This window comes from Dendropsophus ebraccatus, chromosome 10, assembly GCF_027789765.1.
Source record: "Dendropsophus ebraccatus isolate aDenEbr1 chromosome 10, aDenEbr1.pat, whole genome shotgun sequence".
NCBI classification, from domain to species: domain Eukaryota; kingdom Metazoa; phylum Chordata; class Amphibia; order Anura; family Hylidae; genus Dendropsophus; species Dendropsophus ebraccatus.
In genome coordinates, this window is record NC_091463.1 from 96,253,956 (window position 1) to 96,274,092 (window position 20,137).

Consider the following 20,137-nt stretch of genomic DNA (forward strand, 5'->3'; position numbering starts at 1 on the left):
CCCCCATGTTGTGTGTCTGCAGACAGCGCTGACCACAGGAGACACCACACAACACCCACGAGAGGAAACAGACAGCTAAGCATCAATGCAAATGCTTAACACATTGTCCCTGCCCGATGGTAGCACCAACATTTATATATACTGCATAGTTATGTTGTCCCTGGATACAGACGATATATATTATGTATGTGGCCCAAACTGAACCCTACACAAACCATTCATTCCAAGCAGTGTCCATCTAGTGCAATATATTGCCCAGATATTGTCATATACCAATGTGTCACCATCCAAAACTACAACTCCCATCATGTCCTGACCGCAGAATGGAATAGGAATTGTAGTTCTGCAATATCTGGAGAGTCCCAGATTAGTGATCGCCGTCATGCGGCTACGGCGAAGCAGCAACCACAGCCTCCCCTGTGATCCCAGCACTGTGTACAAGAAAATACTGCCCTCTGCTGGCATCACCGTGTTACAGTATCATCTCCACCAGGGGTGGATATAATGGACTGGCATGTGATTTAAAGGGAGGCTGTGTGCAGGAAAGAGTGACCTCTCTGCCAGGTCAGTAAGGGTGATGCAGGAACAGAACCGCCCCAGAACCAAAGGACAGTGAATTTTTTATGAAAACACTTAAGAAGGAAGCATTACCTTTTAGAGAAGACTGGGGTCCCTCCCTTTTTAGGAGATGAAGGAGAGGTAGACATACCACTCCGCCTGCGGGGGGCCAAACCATTCTGAGATGAGCGGGGAGGGGGCTTCACAACATGACTGCCTGTAAATACATAATAATAAAAAGTACACTGTATAGTACTGAGCGGTTGTCACAGCCCCGCCCCCTGTATGACATCACTCTCATATAATAGTAATATAATGACGTGATCAGACATGAGATTCACACACCTTATACTACATGAACAACTAATTATCTATTACTGCTGACAACCAGCCTGTATATTATGTGTGAGAGGTAGTCACAGCCCCGCCCCCTGTATGACATCACTCATATCATAGTAATATAATGACGTGATCAGACATGAGATTCACTCACCTAATGCTGCGTTTGCACAGAACGATTATCCGAAACGAATTTGCATGAAAACGATCGAATTCGAACGATAATCGTAGGTGTAAACGCAGCAAACAATCAAGCGACGAGCGAGAAATCGTTCATTTTGATCTTACAAAATGTTCTAAAATCGTTGTTCGCAAAAAATTCGCTGATCGTTCCGTGTAAACAGTCGTTTACTGATTTTACCTACGTGCGAGATGGGCTTAAGCGATCGCAAAACAATTTTTCCGGACGATATATCGTTCCGTCTATACGCTGATCGTTATTTTAAAAAAATCATTCTTTCGATATCGTTAATCGTACGATCGGGCGAATTATCGCTCCGTGTAAACGCAGCATTATACTACATGAACTATTCATCTATTACTGCTGACAACCAGCCTGTATATTATGTGTGAGAGGTAGTCACAGCCCCGCCCCTGGGATGACATCACTGATATACTAGTACACTAAAAAATTTTTGCATTAGATAGAAATGTGTGATCGCTGTAGAGATCATCCTGCAGATATGTAATGATTTTAGATGAGATATGATTACACACTGGGTCTGGCCACAAGAGGGCGTAAAAGAGTTGCCCTTACTACCCTATAGAAAGGCTTTTGGAGACTGCTTTCCAGTGGTGTGATCGGTGAGACAGACCAAAGACGTGTCTCTGGGATGAACAGTTCACAGACTTAAAGAGGAGGCATCACTGGACTGAGAAAAGCTGGATGTTTGTTTTGACAGGAAGCCACCATCTAGCCCATTCATCTAGCCCATTCTAAGATGTTAGGAAACATTGGGAGCAGTAGTTACATAAGGGCAGACATGGGAACAGGCATTGTGTGGACCAGAGAGATCGTTTGATCTGCCGAAAACTATGAGCAGCTCCCAGTTTCCTTGTCCACCATGCAGACACAGGCCCCTCCATTACACCTCCTGTCTCTACTTGCACCATCTCCAGGCACTTAGCAGAAGGAAATTTGATGACACTGTGCCATTACGTGTCTGGCCATTGACAACAGACACCATCACTGCCCCCTGCTGGTGTAATGGTGTGGGGACACACTGCCCCCTGATGATGATGTGGTGGATAAACTACCCCCTGCTGTTGTGATAATGTGTGGAGGACACACTGCCCCCTGCTGGTGTGATGATGTGGGAGACACATGGTCCCTGCTGGAGTGATGTTGTGGGGGGACACAGTGCCCCCTGCTGCTGAAATGGTGGAAACACTGCCCCCTGCTGGTGTGAAGATGTGTGGAGAATGCACTGTCCCCTGTTGGTGTGATGATGTGGGGATACACTGCCCCCTGCTAATGATGTGGTGGATACACTGCCGCCTGCTGGTGTAATGGTGTGGGGACACACTGCCCCCTGATGATGATGTGGTGGATAAACTGCCCCCTGCTGTTGTGATAATGTGTGGAGGACACACTGCCCTCTGCTGGTGGGATGATGTGTGGAGGACACACTGCCCCTGCTGATTGATGATGTAGGAAGGACACACTGCCCCTTGCTGGTATTATGATGTGGGGAAGAATAACTGCCCCTGCTGGTGTGATGATGTGGGGAGAAATCACTGCCATCTCCTGGTGTGATGATGTGGGAAGGACACACTGCCCCCTGCTGGTGTGATGATGCCGGGACACACTGCCCCCTGCTGGTGTGATGATGTCGGGACACCCTGCCCCCTGCTGGTATGAAGATGTGGGAAGGACAAACTGCCCCCTGCTGGTGTGATGATGTGGTGACAAATCACTGCCATCTCCTGGTGTGATGATGTGGGAAGGACACACTGCCCCCTGCTGGTATGAAGATGTGGCAAGGACACACTGCCCCCTGCTGGTATGAAGATGTGGGAAGGACACACTGCCCCCTGCTGGTATGATGATTTGGGGATGACACACTGCCCCCTGCTGGTATGATGATTTGGGGAGGACACACTGCCCCCTGCTGGTGTAAAGATGTGGGGGAGACACACTGTCCCCTTCTTGTGGACCTCTATCCTCCATGTGCAAGCATATATCATCTTGTATCCAGGCTAGAAATTCCCAACCATATCTCATCTTGTATCCAAGCTAGAGGTGCCCAACCATATCTCATCTTGTATCCAAGCTAGAGGTGCCCAACCATATCTCATCTTGTATCCAAGCTAGAGGTGCCCAACCATATCTCATCTTGTATCCAAGCTAGAGATGCCCAACCATATCTCATCTTGTATATAGGCTAGAGGTGCCCAACCATATCTCATCTTGTATCCAAGCTAGAGATGCCCAACCATATCTCATCTTGTATATAGGCTAGAGGTGCCCAACCATATCTCATCTTGTATATAGGCTAGAGGTGCCCAACCATATCTCATCTTGTATATAGGCTAGAGGTGCCCAACCATATCTCATCTTGTATATAGGCTAGAGGTGCCCAACCATATCTCATCTTGTATATAGGCTAGAGGTGCCCAACCATATCTCATCTTGTATATAGGCTAGAGGTGCCCAACCATATCTCATCTTGTATATAGGCTAGAGGTGCCCAACCATATCTCATCTTGTATATAGGCTAGAGGTGCCCAACCATATCTCATCTTGTATATAGGCTAGAGGTGCCCAACCATATCTCATCTTGTATATAGGCTAGAGGTGCCCAACCATATCTCATCTTGTATATAGGCTAGAGGTGCACACAGGGTCCTAGAACATCCGCACGATTGTACAGGTTTCCCCAATCATCTTAACCTCTGTCTGTAATAAGGTTATCACTTACACACTATAGATCATTATGACATCACATAAAATTTCACTGGATTCCAACAACTTCTTGTTAAACAATTTTTTTGTCCATGAGTATAACTGTGATCAGACCTACACACCTTATACTACTGGAACAGCTATTACTGCTGACACCCAGCATGTATATCCTGTGTATAGAGAGGTAGTCACAGCCCCGCCCCCTGTATATCATGTATAGAGAGGTAGTCACAGCCACGAACCCTGTATATCATGTGTATAGAGAGGTAGTCACAGCCCCACCCCCTGTATATCATGTGTATAGAGAGGTAGTCACAGCCATGACCCCTGTATATCATGTATATAGAGAGGTAGTCACAGCCCCGCCCCCTGTATATCCTGTGTATAGAGAGGTAGTCACAGCCCCGCCCCCTGTATATCATGTATATAGAGAGGTAGTCACAGCCCCGCCCCTTGTATATCCTGTGTATAGAGAGGTAGTCACAGGTCTGCCCCTGTATATCATGTGTATAGAGAGGTAGTCACAGCCCCGCCCCCTATAGATCATGTGTATGGAGAGGTAGTCACAGCCCCGCCCCCTGTATTACATCATCTGTATAGAAAGGTAGTCAGCCCCGCCCCCTGTATTACATCATGTGTATAGAGAGGTAGTCACAGCCCCGCCCCCTATATATCATGTGTATGGAGAGGTAGTCACAGCCCCGCCCCCTGTATTTCATGTGTATAGAGAGGTAGTCACAGCCCCGCCCCCTGTATATCATGTATAGAGAGTTAGTCACAGCCACGAACCCTGTATATCATGTGTATAGAGAGGTAGTCACAGCCCCGCCCCTTGTATATCCTGTGTATAGAGAGGTAGTCACAGCTCTGCCCCTGTATATCATGTGTATAGAGAGGTAGTCACAGCCCCGCCCCCTATATATCATGTGTATAGAGAGGTAGTCACAGCCCCGCCCCCTATATATCATGTATATAGAGAGGTAGTCACAGCCCCGCCCCCTGTATATCATGTATAGAGAGGTAGTCACAGCCCCGCCCCCTATATATCATGTGTATAGAGAGGTAGTCACAGCCCCGCCCCCTGTATATCATGTGTATAGAGAGGTAGTCACAGCCCCGCCCCCTGTATATCATGTGTATAGAGAGGTAGTCACAGCCCCACCCCCTGTATATCATCATGTGTATAGAGAGGTAATCACAGCCCCGCCTCCTGTATATCATGTGTATAGAGAGGTAGTCACAGCCCCGCCCCCTGTATATCATGTGTATAGAGAGGTAGTCACAGACCTGCCCCCTGTATATCATGTGTATGGAGAGGTAGTCACAGCCTCGCCCCCTGTATATCATGTGTATAGAGAGGTTCACAGCCCCGCCCCCTGTATATCATCATGTGTATAGAGAGGTAGTCACAGCCCCGCCTCCTGTATATCATGTGTATAGAGAGGTAGTCAAAGCCCCGCCCCCTGTATATCATGTGTATAGAGAGGTAGTTACAGCCCCGCCTCCTGTATATCATGTTTATAGAGAGGTAGTCACAGCCCCGCCCCCTGTATATCATGTGTATAGAGAGGTTCACAGCCCCGCCCCCTGTATATCATGTGTATAGAGAGGTTCACAGCCCCGCCCCCTGTGTGACATCAGTGATGTAATATAATGACGTGATCAGGCATGGTATCTACATACTTTATAATACGGTCAGCCATGGTGGAGTGTACACATGGTACAGACAATACCTTATCTATATACAGTCAGTGCTTTGTTATTTGCAGCCACTCTTTGTTGTACTACAAATCCCAGCATTATCTGCCATAGAGAGCAGCAGCAGTGCTGGCTCCTAATAAATGTGGCCCCCTCATGGCACGCACAGGGGTCTTTCCTGCAGGGTGCGGCTCTTGGCACGGTATCAGCGTGGGACATGGTCACATGGGGAGGTTTTATTTGCGGCTCTTACCTGCCACATTTTCCCTGGATGTAGTGAGCAGACCCCCCTCACCTTGCCGCCCCCTCAGAGGGTCTCCTCTCTCCTCGCACACTCTCAGCCTCCTCAGGGCATCGCTCAGGGCCGCTCTCAGCACCTGCATCTCATCCTCCTGGAGCTGCAGCCTCTGCTCCAGATTCGATATCCGGTCGTCGGTGTCCATGGCGCTGGGACCTGAGAGGCCATCATCTGGGGGGGAGGACGAGATGTTAGAGACCCCTCCCGACATACGAGGTTAACCATCAGCAGACACAATGTATTTCATTAGCTGTTATGAATAATACATGCCCCCCTCTGTGCCCCCCTCGCCAGTCCTCAATGGGCCTTGATACCCCCTCCCCCCATCTGCATGATGCCCCCTCCCCCAGCAGTGGTAGTACCAGGCGCTGCCATCCTCACCACCATCTCTATACTGTACAGGAGATGCCGTCTCTTGGTACCATGCTGCCTGACGTGCCCCCGTATCATCGACCTATTTTCCACCATCCCAGGGCGGTCCCACATATTGGCTTCCCTCCTGGTTTTGGGGTGGTGGTCGGGGTGGATGGGTGTAATAGGGGTCACTCACCATTGCAGTACTGCAGGAGGGAGCTGGTGTCGTAGACGGAGCTGCCCCCGGCCCCGGATTCTGACATCTCGGCGTCTGTCTTGTGTCTCGCTCTATTTTCTTCTGGCTCTTGTTGTCCTCTGTTTTGTGTCTTCCTTTCTCTGCCTCTTCTCACATCCCTCTCGCTCTCGCTCTAGTCGCCATGGTAACTGCTTCCTGCAGCATCTTCTCCTGTGGTCCCCCCGCCGTTCCATCACACAGACTCCGCCTCCTGGAACAGCTGACACAGATGGAGCTGAAGTGACACAATGTAACACATTCCAGCACCAACGTAACACCGACCCCAGCGCCCGCATCACTCTACGAGATGCCCATATACACATCCGTGATGATGTCATCAGTAACCGAGGGAGCATGATGGGGGCCTGTGGTATACAGAGGGGACCCATAGTATACAGCACTGAGAGGGGACCCATAGTATACAGCACTGAGAAGGGGGCCCATTGTATACAGCACTGAGAGGGGACCCATAGTATACAGCACTGAGAGGGGACCCATAGTATACAGCACTGAGAAGGGGGCCCATTGTATACAGCACTGAGAGGGAACCCATAGTATACAGCACTGAGAGGGGACCCATAGTATACAGCACTGAGAGGGGCCCATTGTATACAGCACTGAGAGGGGACCCATAGTATACAGCACTGAGAGGGGACCCATAGTATACAGCACTGAGAGGGGCCCATTGTATACAGCACTGAGAGGGGCCCATTGTATACAGCACTGAGAGGGGACCTATAGTATACAGCACTGACAGGAGACCCATAGTATACAGCACTGAGAGGGGACCCATAGTATACAGCACTGAGAGGGGACCCATAGTATACAGCACTGACAGGGGACCTATAGTATACAGCACTGAGAAGGGGGGCCATAGTATACAGCACTGAGAGGGGACCCATAGTATACAGCACTGAGAGGGGACCCATAGTATACAGCACTGAGAGGGGACCCATAGTATACAGCACTGAGAGGGGACCCATAGTATACAGCACTGAGAGGGGACCCATAGTATACAGCACTGACAGGGGACCCATAGTATACAGCACTGAGAGGGGACCCATAGTATACAGCACTGAGAGGGGACCCATAGTATACAGCACTGAGAGGAGACCCATAGTATACAGCACTGAGAGGAGACCCATAGTATACACCACTGAGAGGGGACCCATAGTATACAGCACTGAGAGGTGACCCATAGTATACAGCACTGAGAGGGGACCCATAGTATACAGCACTGAGAGGGGTCCCATAGTATACAGCACTGAGAGGGGGCCCATAGTATACAGCACTGAGAGGGGACCCATAGTATACAGCACTGACAGGGGACCCATAGTATACAGCACTGAGAGGGGACCCATAGTATACAGCACTGAGAGGGGACCCATAGTATACAGCACTGAGAGGGGACCCATAGTATACAGCACTGAGAGGGGACCCATAGTATACAGCTTTGAGAAGGGACCCATAGTATACAGCACTGAGAGGGGACCCATAGTATACAGCACTGAGAGGGGACCCATAGTATACAGCTTTGAGAAGGGACCCATAGTATACAGCACTGAGAGGGGACCCATAGTATACAGCACTGAGAGGGGACCCATAGTATACAGCACTGAGAGGAGACCCACAGTATACAGCACTAAGAGGGGACCCATAGTATACAGCACTGAGAGGGGACCCATAGTATACAGCACTGAGAGGGGACCCATAGTATACAGCACTGAGAGGGGACCCATAGTATACAGCACTAAGAGGGGACCCATAGTATACAGCACTGAGAGGGGACCCATAGTATACAGCTTTGAGAAGGGACCCATAGTATACAGCACTGAGAGGGGACCCATAGTATACAGCACTGAGAGGGGACCCATAGTATACAGCACTGAGAGGAGACCCACAGTATACAGCACTAAGAGGGGACCCATAGTATACAGCACTGAGAGGGGACCCATAGTATACAGCACTGAGAGGGGACCCATAGTATACAGCACTGAGAGGGGACCCATAATATACAGCACTGAGAGGGGACCCATAGTATACAGCACTGAGAGGGGACCCATAGTATACAGCACTGACAGGGGACCTATAGTATACAGCACTGACAGGGGACCCATAGTATACAGCACTGAGAGGGGACCCATAGTATACAGCACTGAGAGGGGACCCATAGTATACAGCACTGACAGGGGACCCATAGTATACAGCACTGACAGGAGACCCATAGTATACAGCACTGAGAGGGGACCCATAGTATACAGCACTGAGAGGGGACCCATAGTATACAGCACTGACAGGGGACCCATAGTATACAGCACTGAGAGGGGACCCATAGTATACAGCACTGAGAGGGGACCCATAGTATACACCACTGACAGGGGACCCATAGTATACAGCACTGAGAGGGGACCCATAGTATACAGCACTGAGAGGGGACCCATAATATACAGCACTGAGAGGGGACCCATAGTATACAGCACTGAGAGGGGACCCATAGTATACAGCACTGACAGGGGACCCATAGTATACACCACTGACAGAGGACCCATAGTATACAGCACTGAGAGGGGACCCATAGTATACAGCACCGAGAGGGGACCCATAGTATACAGCACTGAAAGGGGACCCATAGTATACAGCACTGAAAGGGGACCCATAATATACAGCACTGAGAGGGGACCCATAGTATACAGCACTGAGAGGGGACCCATAGTATACAGCACTGAGGGGGAACCCATAGTATACAGCACTGACAGGGGACCCATAGTATACAGCACTGACAGGGGACCCACAGTATACAGCACTGACAGGGGACTCTATATTAGTGAGTTGGGGTCTTTGTACAGAACAAGGAGGTCTCCATAAATGGAAAGATGGGGTCTCCATAGAACAGTGATGTAGGCGTCTCTTTGTAAAACAGTGTGATGGGGTTGATATAGGAATCTCTCTATAGAATAGTGATATAGGGGTCTGTGTATACATTAGTGAGATGGGGGTCTCTGTATACATTAGTGAGATGGGGGTCTCTTTATACATTAGAGAGATGGGGGTCTCTGTATACATTAGTGAGATGGGGGTCTCTTTATACATTAGAGAGATGGGGGTCTTTGTATACATTAGTGAGATGGGGGTCTCTGTAGTCTCTGCCGAGTTTGATATTATGGTGGAAACCTCTGCTGAAATTGTTATTTTGGGAGACTAGCCAGTTACATGTTGGGTAACAGGTTGTGACTGGCATACAATAAATGAAATATCCCAGTGTGCCACAAGAGGGCACCCAGGAGCCATCATCACTTCCAAGAGGGTAGGGAGTGATGGGGTTAATCAACAGCTGATGTCTAAAGCAATGAGGGAACTGTATTACTCTGAACCTCATGCTGCCCTGTGTATCCTCTTACCTCACTCCCTCATACCTTCTCTGTGTATCATCCTCATACCTCATGCTTACATTGTGTTTTATCATACCTTATGCCTCCCTGTGTATCTTCATACCTCACTCCTTCTGTGTGTATCCCCATGCATCATACCTCCTCTGTGTGCCCTCATACCTCAGACCCTCCTCTGTACCCTATTACCTCCTCTGTTCCCTAATACCACCTCTGTGTCCTCATACCTCCTCTGTTTGTCCTTATACCTCCCCTGTGTGTCCTCATACCTCCCCTGTGTGTCCTCATACCTCCTCTGTGTGTCCTAATACCTCCCCTGTGTGTCCTCATACCTCCCCTGTGTGTCCTCATACCTCCTCTGTGTGTCCTAATACCTCCTCTGTGGGTCCTCATACCTCCTCTGTGTGTCCTCATACTTCCTCTGTGGGTCCTCATACTTCCTCTGTGTGTCCTCATACCTCCTCTGTGTGTCCTCATACTTCCTCTGTGGGTCCTCATACCTCCTCTGTGTGTCCTCATACTTCCTCTATGGGTCCTCATACCTCCTCTGTGTGTCCTCATACCTCCTCTGTGTGTCCTCATACTTCCTCTGTGGGTCCTCATACCTCCTCTATGTGTCCTCATACCTCCTTTGTGGGTCCTCATACCTCCACTGTGTGTCCTTATACCTCCTCTGTGTGTCCTCATACCTCCTCTGTGTGTCCTTATACCTCCTCTGTGTGTCCTCATACCTCCTCTGTGTTTCCTCATACCTCCTCTGTGTGTCCTCATACCTCCTCTGTGTCCTCATACCTCCTCTGTGTGTCCTTATACCTCCTCTGTGTGTCCTCATACCTCCTCTGTGTCCTCATACCTCCTCTGTGTGTCATCATACCTCCTCTGTGTGTCCTCATACCTCCTCTGTGTTTCCTCATACTTTCTCTCGGTCCTCATACCTCCTCTGTGTCCTCATACCTCCTCTGTGTGTCCTCATACCTCCTCTGTGTGTCCTCATACCTCCTCTGTGTCCTCATACCTCCTCTGTGTGTCATCATACCTCCTCTGTGTGTCCTCATACCTCCTCTGTGTTTCCTCATACTTTCTCTCGGTCCTCATACCAGAACTCCTCTGTGTCATGATAACTTCTCTGTGTGTCCTCACACTTTGTCTGTGCACCCTCTTACATTGCTTCTCCGTTGTGTCCTTATACTTCCTCTGGGTTTTCATGCCTCTTTTTATGTGTGTGCTCTTACCTCACTCCTCCCCTGTGCTCTAATACCTTAAGCCTCATCTGTGTCCTCATACCTCCTCTGTGTGTCCTTATACTTCCCCGGTAGTTTCTGTTATCTCAGTTTTCCTGCGTGTCCTCATACCTAAAGTCTCCATTTGTGGTGCTGGCAGGTACATAGCTAACTTGCATATGATCAGCTTGTGGTACTAGCAGAGCTCTGTAGCTTGTGCTCTTAATACTGAGACTAGTAGGGGGGGGGGGGGTGGGCACCACAATAATGGTCTGATAAAGTGGAGTGCAGCCTACTACCCTATGTAATAATGATACATGCAAAGAAAAAGGGAGAGGGAAAGCATAGGGTAAAAAAGTAAGGCGCACACTTGTAATAACAAAATATAAATAAGCTTTATTAGTACCGGCTACACAAAAAGAGATTAAAAACATTAAAAACCAAAAGACGGCATCCTCCTATGATGTGGGAGGTTGCTACCTGCTACATAGATAAGCTCAATAAGCCATGAGAGGACTACAAAAAAATATATATAGATGCATAAGCAAAAGAGATGACAAACAATTTGAAAAATAAATAATACCAACTGAGAGTGTGAAAGTCCCTATGTGGCAGGAAAGATGGTAACCCCACGCGTATCGCCGCTCCGGGCGGCTTCGTCAGGAGTGGGTGACTAGTGTGAATAAGCCGGCATATATACCTGATCTAATGAGTGTCCCATGACATGATTGTCAGACCGTCCGGGAGTCGGCGTGCGGAAGTGCAGACTGCGGCTGCGCAAAAAGGCGGGTAAGGCGACAGCCAATCAACAACCACGCCGTGCTCTGGAAATGAGTCACGTGGTGTCGACCAGCATGTAATGTCATGTGACAAGCCATGGTGACGTAACCAAGTCTCGCGTAATCCCATGTGGTGTCATGTAACATGCCGCAAAAAACGTAGTAAGGTGTAGAGGGGCGGTATTGGGACTATATACATAACCCGCCTCCTAATTAAGTAAGAGCGCAGCAGGAACAAACATTATAAACCACAGTCAGGGAAAAAATACCTAAACAAAACACGCCACCTAGTGGCAGTCACAAAAATAATAAAACTGGAGATAATTACGCTGGCCATACACAAAATAAGACTAAAATAAACACATATTGCAATACCCCACAAAAATAAACTAGACCATACACATTAAGAACAGTAAGCATATATAATGTGATGTAATATATATATAGGGAACCCAAACCATGTATTAGCATAATAAAAAAATAAAAAAAAATAAATAAATAAATATTTGTACAAAATATATATAACACAATATAAATGAATATAAACTAATAAGGTGCACAAGTGAGAAAGTGCAAAGTGCATAAGGTGCAAAGTGTGATGGTGAACATGCAAAAAAATATATGTATTTATGATAAAATGAAATGAAATAAATAAAAAGGTGATAGTGCTAAAACTAGAAAAGTTGAAGACACACCATGCCCCATAGAGATCAATATATATATATATATATATATATACAAATATAATATATAAAAAAGAAGCACGTGCTCGCATAAAATGTTGGTCTAGCAGCGTCAAAAGAAGTTACTAGTATCCCCGCCACGCAGCCACAGATAAAAAATATTCATGCAAGAAACACAAATTGGAATGAAGAAAATTAAGACAAACCCCCAGGGATTTCACAATGGACCTGAACAGATGGACATTATTTCTTTCAGATTACAAAAAATATACAAGAAATATATATACAAAAATGGTCGAAAACCTTCACATGCTATCAAAAAAACAACAAAACCTATCTCCACAAGAGTACGTGGGGGGGGGCAAATTTTATAGTTTCACAGCAAAGTTTATCTCGATATGAAGAAAAGAACACTGGTTAGGGCTCTTCTACGCTTGATGTAGATTTATTCACGGAGGAACAAGCTCATGATATAGACGGATGTTGTACTGTATACGGCTTTCATGGGACAATTGCATCGTCCAATCCGGGATAGAAAAAGAGGGCCATATATCTAGGGTAATTCAAAGATTAGTAATTAATAATAATTAAAAAAAAAAAAAAAAAAAATTTTATTAGTTATTTTTAAATAAAATTGTATGTATAATTGGTATAAGGTATATTTTAGTCTGTGTTGTTGTTTATTATAAAAACATGACAAAAGAGATGGTGATGTGAGTGCATGAGGTGTATAAAGTGCATGAAGTGTAAAAGTGCATGTAAACATAGCTGAGCACATGTGGTGTGTGAATATGAGGTGAAAATGCTGAAAGAGAGAGAGAGAAAAAAAAAAAAAAAAAAAAAAAAAACCACATCAGTGAAAAAGAAGCAATGAGTGAAACAAAAAACACACACAGAAAAACCCACACAAAAGCCGAGCGAGAGAAAAAAAAAAAAAAAAAAAAAAAATATAAAATATTATAGATGAGCGAATGCGTGTAGATGTGTGTAAAGTGAATGACACTAGAAGTGAGAGTGAGTGATGTATGAATCAAGAAGTGAGTTAAAGAATGGAAGTGAGAAAAACGTGGTGTGCCACTTAATTAAATGTGTATAAAGAATCCATAATGAGATGCATAAAATAAGTAGCAACATACATAAAAAAAAAAAAAAAAAAAAAAAAAATATTTATTTTTTACCCTAAAAAACCTGTGAATAGCAATTCCTCATTTAGGCCAATGGGACTCACCGAGTTCAGTAAGAAGATCCAACGTGACTCTCTTCTTAATAGTTGATTAGCAGCATCACCGGATCGAATGCCTAGAGCAATCTTTTCCAAGCCAAAGACTCGCAGACCCTGAGCAGAACCACCATGTGCCTGTAAAAAATGAGAGGCCACAGAGGTAAGTAACTTACCCTGTCGAGCATCTCTAGCTGCTAAATTAACAGTAGAGATGTGTTTTTGGATACGTTTCCGGAGCTCTTGTGTAGTCTGACCGACATATGCCTTATTACAGGGACAGGTGAGTGCATAAATTACCTGTCTCGTTCGACAGTTGATGTAATCCTTCAGATTATATCTTGCCCCATCCGAGGGATTCACGAAGTGGTCACAGTTTGACATGTATTGGCAGATATTGCATTGGCCGCAAGAATAGCTACCGGTTATACGTTGTCCAGTGCCCAAAGTGGTTTTGGGTCGCACAAAGTGACTGCGTGTCAGTTTATCCCGTAGGTTTGGTGCCCGTTTGGCAGTAATCACTGGTTTGATGGGTATATTGTCCGAAATCCTAGCATCCGCCCGTAGTATTTTCCAGTTCTGTCCAAGAATACGAATAATATCCTGCCATTGATTGTTATACACTGTAATGAACCTCAAAGAGTCATCCTGATGTCTATTGCGTGGTTGGAGAAGGTCGCACCGTTCTGTATTTCGCGCTCTTTGGAAAGCTGATGAAATAATTTTATGCGGATATTTTCTGGCCTTGAATCTGGTCGTCAAATCCCGAGCATGATGTTGAAAATCTTGCATACTAGTGCAATTGCGGCGGATTCGTTGAAACTGACCCACTGGGATGCCTCTCCTGGTATGAAATGGGTGGAAGCTGTCAAAACTTAGTAGACTGTTGGTAGCTGTTTCCTTTCGATGCAATGATGTCTTAATTCGGCCGTCCTCCAGCTTCAACTCCAAATCCAAGAATTGGACCATACTGGTCGAGATGTGGTGGGTCAAGACAATGTTATGGTCATTGTTATTCAGTTCCCGGATGAAGTCCTCTGCTTCTTCTAATGTACCTGACCAGAGGAACACAATATCGTCAATGAAACGATGCCATTTCACAACCTTCTCCTGAAAACGGGGGCAAGGGTACACGTGCGCCTCCTCCCACCAACCTAAAAAGAGGTTGGCATAGGAGGGGGCGCAGCGTGCACCCATAGCCGTGCCAGATGCCTGTCTGTAAAACTTACCGTCAAACGTAAAGTAGTTGTGTTTCAGGATGAAGGACAGTAATTCAATAAGGAACGAATCGTGTCGACGGTCATGTTCCACCATTTTATCCAAGAAGTAGGTAGTCGCCTGGATACCATCCTCATGTGATATATTTGTGTATAGTGCTTCCACGTCGCATGTAATGAGGAGAGTACCTGGAGGGAGGGAACAATCAGTAAGGATCTGTATCAGGTGCATAGAATCCCTGAGATAGGAGTCTAGTTTAAGAACCAGTGGTTGTAAGAAGAAGTCAACATATACACATGCCTTTTCAGTGAGACTACCAATTCCCGCCACTATAGGGCGTCCAGGTGGTGATATCAGGTTCTTGTGTATTTTGGGTAACATGTACAATGTCGCCACCACTGGATGTTTCACCCACAGATAATCAAATTCACGCTGCAGAATAATCCCATGATGTTTGGCTGTGTCCAAAAGGTCATAGAATTTGCGTTGGAAAACTGCGGTGGGATCAGAGGGCAACAGTGAGTAATACCTGGTATTGGTAAGTTGCCGCATGGCTTCAGTAATGTACATATGAATTGGCCACAGCACCACGTTGCCCCCTTTGTCCGCCTCCTTCACCAAAAATTCCGACTGTGATTGTAAAGATCTGATAGCCGCTCTTTCCCCAGAGGAGAGATTTTGTGCCATGTGTCTGTCGGTTGGAAGACATTTAACGTCCCGGCTAACCACCTGAAAGAATGATTGGATGGCAGGGAATAGGGCAAAGGAGGGTATGGACTTAGAACGAGCTCTATGTGGAAATGAGTGATGCTCAACCATACCTGTAGGGTTTTCATTTTCCTCAAGTAGCTCTAACAAGTCCTGTAAGACCCGTTGGTCTGTGTCCACTGCTCCTGTCCTCACCGAGGGATATAAATGTAACATGCGGAGTGTAAGTTTCCTGCAAAAAAAGTAGAGATCTTTAATGACCGTGAACTTATCCAAAGGCTGCATGGGTGAGAATGTAAGACCGCGTTGTAAAACTGACCTCTCATTTTCAGACAGCGTGTATTTGCTTAAATTGATTATCTGTAGTTGGTTGGCATCAGGGTCGTGGGTGGCGGTTAGCGGCGTTTGTTGCGTTGGTATGGTCCCGGAACCCGATGTGTGGCCACACGTTTTTTTGGATTTACGCCTCCCCCGTCTTGGCTTGCGTCCGTATCGCTGGATAAAAAATCACTGCTGCTCTGATCCCTCGGTCTAACTGTGGTCCCTATTGGCTTCTGTGCTCCAATTTGGCCCCTAGGATTACCAGTATGTTTCCACTTGAACACAGTTTGTTTGTCATAATCTGATTTATCCCGATGGAATTTGGATCTCTTGCCCGAAATAATGTCCTTCTCATATCTATCAATTGTCTCCTTTAACCGTTCCTGGAATGGCAACACCTGGGTATTTATATCAAATTTGGTCAGTTGTACCTCTAAATCTTTTAGTTTTTGTTTCGTAGTGCCCAATAAACTCCTGTCGTGTTCAAGGAGCATATCCACAATAATTTTAGAGCATTTCGTCAGGCCGTTCTCCCACGTGTTCTTAAAATCTGGTGAAACCTCCCAGGAGGGAAAAATTTGTACTCGTAGACCCCTTGGTATCATGGCCGTTTTCTCATATTCCTCCAAACTACGTATATTCCACCATACCCTGGTGATCAGTTTGTGTCCATCCATAATCTCACCAGTGAGTTTAGAGAAGTCTGTATCTGCTGTAGAATAATCCTGAGAGAAGACACTTGATGTTTGGTTACTCCACGCCGCTTCCCTGGCATCAATATCAAAAGCCATGTCTGGGAAAAGAAAGTTAACAAAAAATATATATTTCAAATTAGTAAAAAGTATTATAAATAAATGGGGGAACACATACCCCTATCAAAAAATGTGTGCCTCCACCCCAAAAAGAATGTTACCCAAGGAAAAAACCCGGGAAACCGAATGTAGAACTGAGACTAGTAGGGGGGGGGGGTGGGCACCACAATAATGGTCTGATAAAGTGGAGTGCAGCCTACTACCCTATGTAATAATGATACATGCAAAGAAAAAGGGAGAGGGAAAGCATAGGGTAAAAAAGTAAGGCGCACACTTGTAATAACAAAATATAAATAAGCTTTATTAGTACCGGCTACACAAAAAGAGATTAAAAACATTAAAAACCAAAAGACGGCATCCTCCTATGATGTGGGAGGTTGCTACCTGCTACATAGATAAGCTCAATAAGCCATGAGAGGACTACAAAAAAATATATATAGATGCATAAGCAAAAGAGATGACAAACAATTTGAAAAATAAATAATACCAACTGAGAGTGTGAAAGTCCCTATGTGGCAGGAAAGATGGTAACCCCACGCGTATCGCCGCTCCGGGCGGCTTCGTCAGGAGTGGGTGACTAGTGTGAATAAGCCGGCATATATACCTGATCTAATGAGTGTCCCATGACATGATTGTCAGACCGTCCGGGAGTCGGCGTGCGGAAGTGCAGACTGCGGCTGCGCAAAAAGGCGGGTAAGGCGACAGCCAATCAACAACCACGCCGTGCTCTGGAAATGAGTCACGTGGTGTCGACCAGCATGTAATGTCATGTGACAAGCCATGGTGACGTAACCAAGTCTCGCGTAATCCCATGTGGTGTCATGTAACATGCCGCAAAAAACGTAGTAAGGTGTAGAGGGGCGGTATTGGGACTATATACATAACCCGCCTCCTAATTAAGTAAGAGCGCAGCAGGAACAAACATTATAAACCACAGTCAGGGAAAAAATACCTAAACAAAACACGCCACCTAGTGGCAGTCACAAAAATAATAAAACTGGAGATAATTACGCTGGCCATACACAAAATAAGACTAAAATAAACACATATTGCAATACCCCACAAAAATAAACTAGACCATACACATTAAGAACAGTAAGCATATATAATGTGATGTAATATATATATAGGGAACCCAAACCATGTATTAGCATAATAAAAAAATAAAAAATAAATAAATAAATAAATATTTGTACAAAATATATATAACACAATATAAATGAATATAAACTAATAAGGTGCACAAGTGAGAAAGTGCAAAGTGCATAAGGTGCAAAGTGTGATGGTGAACATGCAAAAAAATATATGTATTTATGATAAAATGAAATGAAATAAATAAAAAGGTGATAGTGCTAAAACTAGAAAAGTTGAAGACACACCATGCCCCATAGAGATCAATATATATATATATATATATATATACAAATATAATATATAAAAAAGAAGCACGTGCTCGCATAAAATGTTGGTCTAGCAGCGTCAAAAGAAGTTACTAGTATCCCCGCCACGCAGCCACAGATAAAAAATATTCATGCAAGAAACACAAATTGGAATGAAGAAAATTAAGACAAACCCCCAGGGATTTCACAATGGACCTGAACAGATGGACATTATTTCTTTCAGATTACAAAAAATATACAAGAAATATATATACAAAAATGGTCGAAAACCTTCACATGCTATCAAAAAAACAACAAAACCTATCTCCACAAGAGTACGTGGGGGGGGCAAATTTTATAGTTTCACAGCAAAGTTTATCTCGATATGAAGAAAAGAACACTGGTTAGGGCTCTTCTACGCTTGATGTAGATTTATTCACGGAGGAACAAGCTCATGATATAGACGGATGTTGTACTGTATACGGCTTTCATGGGACAATTGCATCGTCCAATCCGGGATAGAAAAAGAGGGCCATATATCTAGGGTAATTCAAAGATTAGTAATTAATAATAATTAAAAAAAAAAAAAAAAAAAAAAAAATTTATTAGTTATTTTTAAATAAAATTGTATGTATAATTGGTATAAGGTATATTTTAGTCTGTGTTGTTGTTTATTATAAAAACATGACAAAAGAGATGGTGATGTGAGTGCATGAGGTGTATAAAGTGCATGAAGTGTAAAAGTGCATGTAAACATAGCTGAGCACATGTGGTGTGTGAATATGAGGTGAAAATGCTGAAAGAGAGAGAGAGAAAAAAAAAAAAAAAACCCACATCAGTGAAAAAGAAGCAATGAGTGAAACAAAAAACACACACAGAAAAACCCACACAAAAGCCGAGCGAGAGAAAAAAAAAAAAAAAAAAAAAAAAAAATATAAAATATTATAGATGAGCAAATGCGTGTAGATGTGTGTAAAGTGAATGACACTAGAAGTGAGAGTGAGTGATGTATGAATCAAGAAGTGAGTTAAAGAATGGAAGTGAGAAAAACGTGGTGTGCCACTTAATTAAATGTGTATAAAGAATCCATAATGAGATGCATAAAATAAGTAGCAACATACATACAAAAAAAAAAAAAAAAAAAAATATTTATTTTTTACCCTAAAAAACCTGTGAATAGCAATTCCTCATTTAGGCCAATGGGACTCACCGAGTTCAGTAAGAAGATCCAACGTGACTCTCTTCTTAATAGTTGATTAGCAGCATCACCGGATCGAATGCCTAGAGCAATCTTTTCCAAGCCAAAGACTCGCAGACCCTGAGCAGAACCACCATGTGCCTGTAAAAAATGAGAGGCCACAGAGGTAAGTAACTTACCCTGTCGAGCATCTCTAGCTGCTAAATTAACAGTAGAGATGTGTTTTTGGATACGTTTCCGGAGCTCTTGTGTAGTCTGACCGACATATGCCTTATTACAGGGACAGGTGAGTGCATAAATTACCTGTCTCGTTCGACAGTTGATGTAATCCTTCAGATTATATCTTGCCCCATCCGAGGGATTCACGAAGTGGTCACAGTTTGACATGTATTGGCAGATATTGCATTGGCCGCAAGAATAGCTACCGGTTATACGTTGTCCAGTGCCCAAAGTGGTTTTGGGTCGCACAAAGTGACTGCGTGTCAGTTTATCCCGTAGGTTTGGTGCCCGTTTGGCAGTAATCACTGGTTTGATGGGTATATTGTCCGAAATCCTAGCATCCGCCCGTAGTATTTTCCAGTTCTGTCCAAGAATACGAATAATATCCTGCCATTGATTGTTATACACTGTAATGAACCTCAAAGAGTCATCCTGATGTCTATTGCGTGGTTGGAGAAGGTCGCACCGTTCTGTATTTCGCGCTCTTTGGAAAGCTGATGAAATAATTTTATGCGGATATTTTCTGGCCTTGAATCTGGTCGTCAAATCCCGAGCATGATGTTGAAAATCTTGCATACTAGTGCAATTGCGGCGGATTCGTTGAAACT

The 20,137-nt window shown here is 45.0% G+C and overlaps 2 protein-coding genes across 9 annotated transcripts in view; one reads left to right on the plus strand and one right to left on the minus strand.

Moving 5' to 3' along the window:
• The window catches only part of GIPR (gastric inhibitory polypeptide receptor), a 130,091-nt gene that overhangs the window by 59,362 nt on the left and 50,592 nt on the right, over positions 1-20,137 (plus strand). The gene's annotated exons all lie outside the window — the stretch shown is intronic.
• Positions 1-20,137, minus strand: part of EML2 (EMAP like 2) — a 102,431-nt gene that overhangs the window by 23,979 nt on the left and 58,315 nt on the right. Inside the window, exons 5-7 of one of the 2 annotated variants that reach the window (XM_069985571.1) lie at positions 6,349-6,622; positions 5,796-5,969; positions 652-775 (exon numbers count right to left, since the gene is read on the minus strand). In XM_069985571.1, coding sequence (XP_069841672.1) covers positions 652-775; positions 5,796-5,969; positions 6,349-6,415 — 365 coding nt within the window. In that variant the 5' untranslated portion in view covers positions 6,416-6,622. Of the gene's footprint in view, positions 1-651; positions 776-5,753; positions 5,970-6,348; positions 6,623-20,137 lie in introns of both variants that reach the window. The other variant, XM_069985570.1, reaches the window with a different exon arrangement.